The 5,313-nt window shown below is 40.7% G+C and overlaps 1 protein-coding gene across 1 annotated transcript in view; it reads right to left on the bottom strand.

Annotated features, from left to right (window-relative positions):
- Nucleotides 1-5,313, bottom strand: part of LOC101854892 (monocarboxylate transporter 12) — a gene marked incomplete in the record, with an annotated part of 30,870 nt that overhangs the window by 19,562 nt on the left and 5,995 nt on the right. Inside the window, 1 exon segment of the mRNA XM_005105955.3 lies at nt 1,851-2,948. Within this exon segment, the coding sequence (XP_005106012.2) occupies nt 1,851-2,082 (232 nt within the window).

Below are 5,313 nucleotides of genomic sequence, written 5' to 3'. Positions count from 1 at the left end.
CCAAACAGGCTCTGGAATACAGAAGAAGATAAGCCAAAACACCATGGCCTGCATGCACGAGAACTCAATCTCATGTAAGACCCCGAGCACACACAAGGAAAATTTCCACTCGTCGTATGGCTGCGAGTATGCAAATTTATAAGGCATTTTTCATCCGTTCGTCTTTCACTAATGCCAAGTGACGTCACACTTCGCAGCCGTGCAACGAGTGGAAACTTTCCTTGTGTGCTCGCAATGTGCAAGACCTAAAGAGCTAGATTTACTTTAGCTGCAGTGCAGGTAGATCTAGATCTAGTTGAACTCACAGAGATGACTCGACAACACAGTAAGTAGGCCTCGCCGAGCTTTGCTGATTCACTGCTGGGCGAGTGTACTTTACCAAGGTAATTACAGCAACACATACGCAGCTTGAAACACATCTGTGGTGCAGCGGTTAGGCACCTCGCCGTTGTACACGGAAGATCTGAGTTCGATTCCTGTACGAGGGGGGCTTTTTTATCGAATATCTCGGTCTTTTTTTCTGCTGGGACGTTGAATGCCTCTCAGGCTGAATTGGTTCTACTGGCAGGATCAACGCCCGAGAAGTCTCTCAAGTGGTCTAACACATATTTCCATTGGCGCGTAAAACACAACAACATTCTAAAAATAGGAAAATAGCGTAGGATCAGAATTTGAACTCCAATGCTATTTAGGTAGGCTACCAACATGCCGTGCAAAACGCTTATTCAGCATAATCTTGCGTGATTTTGAATGGCATTATAAAGCTGGTTGTGCTGGTTTCGTTCAAATATTGTTGATTGATAGCTTACAACATACAGATGGAGCACTTACAAATAAGTACATGACGTAATGCAATACCCCACCCTCGGCACACGCTTATCATAATAATCATCATTTAAAAACACATACTAGACACCAGATGTTCTATTACTTTACGCATGCTTTAAAAACTTGTACGAGACGAGACTGAAAAATATTTAAGACAGACTAGGAGGTTTACGGGCCATAAAACGTGCTTTGGAACTGCGCCATCTTCCATATTATTCTAGGCATACTAAAAACAACAGACGTGATGACAAATTATATTACTTGCTGTGGTGATGACACCATCCTGATGACGTCATTATCATAGATTTATCTTACAGTAGCAGGGTCAACATGTTTATAGCTGGCATCCACTTTACACTGCTAAAATGTCCGTATCATCGACCTAAATTTTGTGTATATTTCCAAGCGGGGCATTGCATAATACCTGTCACTACTCAGGTGATCCCCACCGCCCTCCAGAATTACAAAACAGCCCACTAATCGTACAGCGCATTGCGTCTACTTTTGAGCAGAATTTCCTTCATACATGCTTACGTTACTTAATTTATTGTTTTTATGTATAATCGCCCAGGTCGGAAAGAACTATCAAAGGTCGTATTTCCAGTTCATTGAGCACAGACTACCTCTCAGAGTAGTATAATTTATAGAGAGCAACACGCGCTGGCCATACCAGCAAATATTATAGTGGAGAATCTTTTATACCAGCGCATGACCTACCAGTGCAAGTCGATGGCCCTAACAAATCTGGTCCCTGTCCTTTAAGATTATAACTATAAGCAGTAACATTGTTTTGAAAATGTAAAAAAAAAGTCACACACGACTATTAAATAATGATTAGGGGGTGAATAGGAAATAGGCCAGGAAATAGAGGTGTTCCTTGTATATGTGTGGGGGGAAAAAGGGGGGGGGGGGGTCCTATATATGCCAGCCATGACCAGATATAGTAACCTCTGACTCCACCTCTGATCATGTATTAAGTTATTGTGTTACTCACTTTCCTTTCTTAATATCATCATACTCACCTAAAACAATCAGCCACGCCCATCCTCGGTCAATAGGGTAGCCGCACTCCCTCACCTCTGTTCTTAGACCATCACTTCCTGTCTGGAGCTTTGTCTTGTCCTCCGGCTCCACGCCATTTCCGGTGTGATCGTGAGGTTTGGTTTCTCCAGCCCCGAAACTCGTGTCTGGTTCCAGGCCAGAGTTTTCGGAGTCAGCAATACTCTTTTCTTGAACCGGCTTTTCTTGCGCCATAATGAAGATTGTCCAATTTGAAGCTACTTTGGTCAGCTTAAGATACTTGTAGGCTTTTCAGCTTTGTAACATATGTGTGCGAATATATTTCTTTTGTTACGTCTCTATTCACTAATTGTATAGTCCTTCACGGCGTTTGTGAGTGTCACTCTGTATGTCGTGTAGCTGTGCTGTGTACTGTGTCCGCCCACCCTTGTATTTTCATCAGTCGCTGTCTAATACTTGAACTGGTGCGACTTTTTTGTAGGCGAGAGGAAGGGGGGGGGGGGGGCGTTGTTTATAAAGGACTTTTAAGCATGGCTCGCTTGTCGTGCTTTATAATATATTATGTTGTTGATTTTCTGTGCAACCTATGATTTTTTTTTCTTTTTACAAACTTTCTTCAAAGCAACATAACTAATTTTCAGTAAGAGCTATAACGACTTTTGATGTATGACCTTGGTGGTTATTCAGCTGGCTTTATAAACAATTGAAAGGAATTTCAGGTGATAATGTGTATGTTCGTCGGTCAATATCTGGCGTTCATCAATGTATCTACTATCTAAAATATAATGATTAAAAAGGGTTAAGGACTGCCCAGCAGATCGTCGTCAGGTGTCACGTTGAGGAGCTCCTTTCTGAACAAATCTTGTCTCACAACCATCTAATGAGTAAATACTCCTTTAGAGGTTCCACGAATCTTGTCACTTTACACATAGATCTAAGCTTCAGACTCTGAAAAATGGGACCTTTTGTCGAGGTCATCATAACCATTATTGCGTAATTTAAAGTTGGCTTTTACCCCTGAAAACTAAGCCGACAGGATCATGTAGTGCTGAGTGCAGATTCCTCGTGAGTCCCTCTGAGTCCGAGTGCCCAGTTTGTACCTGATGGAATAAACATATCATCGGACAAATTAAAATTTCCAGATTAAAACGTAATATAAACTGGACAGTTCTAACGTTTCCGAAGATTCTCGCTTGCTTTTGAAAAAAAAAACGTAGCAAAAATTTCAAAAACAAAATGAACCCCCATTCTCATAATTAAGATTATTTTTATGAGGCAGGATTCCGACCCCGCCTGTAAAGGTCACACCGGGCTGAGAATGTTGCTGCATCCCAGGAGTAATAAACGCTCGCTAAAAATTCTTCCCACTTGGAAATCGAACTCGGGCCTCCTGCATGCTTATCCATTACAGCACATACGTCGCTGTTGATTACGAGACGATTCTAAACGGACATCATGTTTTCGCGCAGTAACGGCAGAGTAATAACCCCAAAAATAAATAATAATAATATAAAAAACCTTGTTTCAATGTCAATTCTGAAAGTGAAAGTGTGGCTTCAATAACAATACTACTACTGCTGCAGCGGCTGCTGCTACTACTGCTACTACTAAGTACTACTACTACTACTGCTAGTACTACTACTGCTACTACTACTACTACTACTACTACTACTACTACTACTACTACTACTACTACTACTACTACTACTACTACTACTACTATAACTGCAGGGTTACTGGCGTTTGTAACGCTATGATAAGGTTCTTATCCCTGTGTTAAAAAGACTCCGTATAGGAATATCCCCTTATTATTGTTTATAAGTAGTATCCCGAAGCGCCAGTGTTGGCCTTGATGAGAAGGATTGCAGTAACATCGCTGCTAGAATTTAGGATCGAGATTGTTAAAATAGGGCGTCAAGTACACAATGTGTAACCAAGGAGGTTGTAAGGTCCTTGTGTGTAACTTACTTACTCTCTCCATGTAGCGTCAGGCACATTAGGAGGAGAGCAGGCAGTCTATGCCACGTTTGCCTGTCCATGGCCACCGTCTCCAATCTTGGCATATCCAGGCCCTATGGGTTGTCGCCTAATCCCTTATTGTGCTTCTGTAGCTACCAGTTAATGTAGGTGTATAATATATGAGAAATATCCGAAGAGATCATGACGAGTGCACAAATTCAGGAAATTCACGTTCATGCAAAGAATGATGTGATATGGACATTATTGTCAGCTTTAATTTTTTTTTCATTTTGAATTTTAATAGGAATAACATGTAATTTTAATTTCCATGTATACCTGCACGAGGACTGGAAAACATGGAGGAAAATGATAAAGGAAGGAACTATAATGCTAGAGAGCAACCTCAGAAACAACGACGCTGAGAAGCGCCAATGACGAAAGAAAAACAGCGGAAATACAGAGCGTCGATCCATGTCACTGACATGCAAGCACTGCGACAGAATCTGCGCTTCAAACAGAGCCATGAAAGAAGTTGCATGAAGACAACCTTGAGACCATCTGAAGCTAAACTGTCCGTCTGCTTAGACGAAAAGAGCCATACAATACCTGCGTGTGTTTTTACGGTCCCTTACAGCCAACAAAAAAATTATGTCTGGGACAATAAAGCCTACCTTATCTTATCTTATCTCTTCTTATCTTATTTATCTTATCTTATCTTATCTAACAATGATATAACAAAAACAATCCTGAGAGTGGACGCAGTCAACATTTCAGACCACGGCCAGCAATTAGATCCCACATTTGTTGTGCCATCAATTAGAAATGCGTTCCGTAATTCGCTAATTGATTTTTAATATTATTTCCCAAAACAGAGGCAAAAATAAAATGTATTTATAATAAAGTTAACAAAATTAAAAGACCACAATGACTTGGTAGACACAACCTTTAAGTGGGATTTATTATTTTCATTAATTTATTATTTTTAAAATTTTTATTTGAGAATGTTGTTGATAAAGAGAGAACTGAAACGATTTTTCATGATATTTCCAGTCTTGGGTGAAAAAACATTGCGATTTGAGAGGACTGTTATAAATGTCAATTGTCGTGTCTCGCTGCTTGGTATTGGTATTCAGTCAGATCCCGAGGGGTTAGATTGCACGTTCCTTAGTGTTGGGTTGTGAGTTATGTTGTGAGGGTAATCATGAAGTAGACTGTTGAGGTCTGGTCTGACTCAGTACAAGCGTATCTTGACTGAAGAAAAAAAGCACACGCCATCGGGCAAACACACACACACACACACATATATACACACACATGAATTTAAGAATTTACACACATTAATACTCACACAAGCGAATATACACTTTTACACACATTCACACATACACACACGAAAAAACACACGATTACGACCCCCCTCCCCCCACCCCACACACACACACTCACATACGTTCAAACTCTCACACACACATTCCAAAACACACACACACACACACACACACACAA

This window comes from Aplysia californica, unplaced genomic scaffold (assembly GCF_000002075.1).
Source record: "Aplysia californica isolate F4 #8 unplaced genomic scaffold, AplCal3.0 scaffold00503, whole genome shotgun sequence".
NCBI classification, from domain to species: domain Eukaryota; kingdom Metazoa; phylum Mollusca; class Gastropoda; order Aplysiida; family Aplysiidae; genus Aplysia; species Aplysia californica.
Note: the sequence above shows the minus strand (reverse complement) of the source record. Positions and strands in the feature narration are given on the sequence as shown.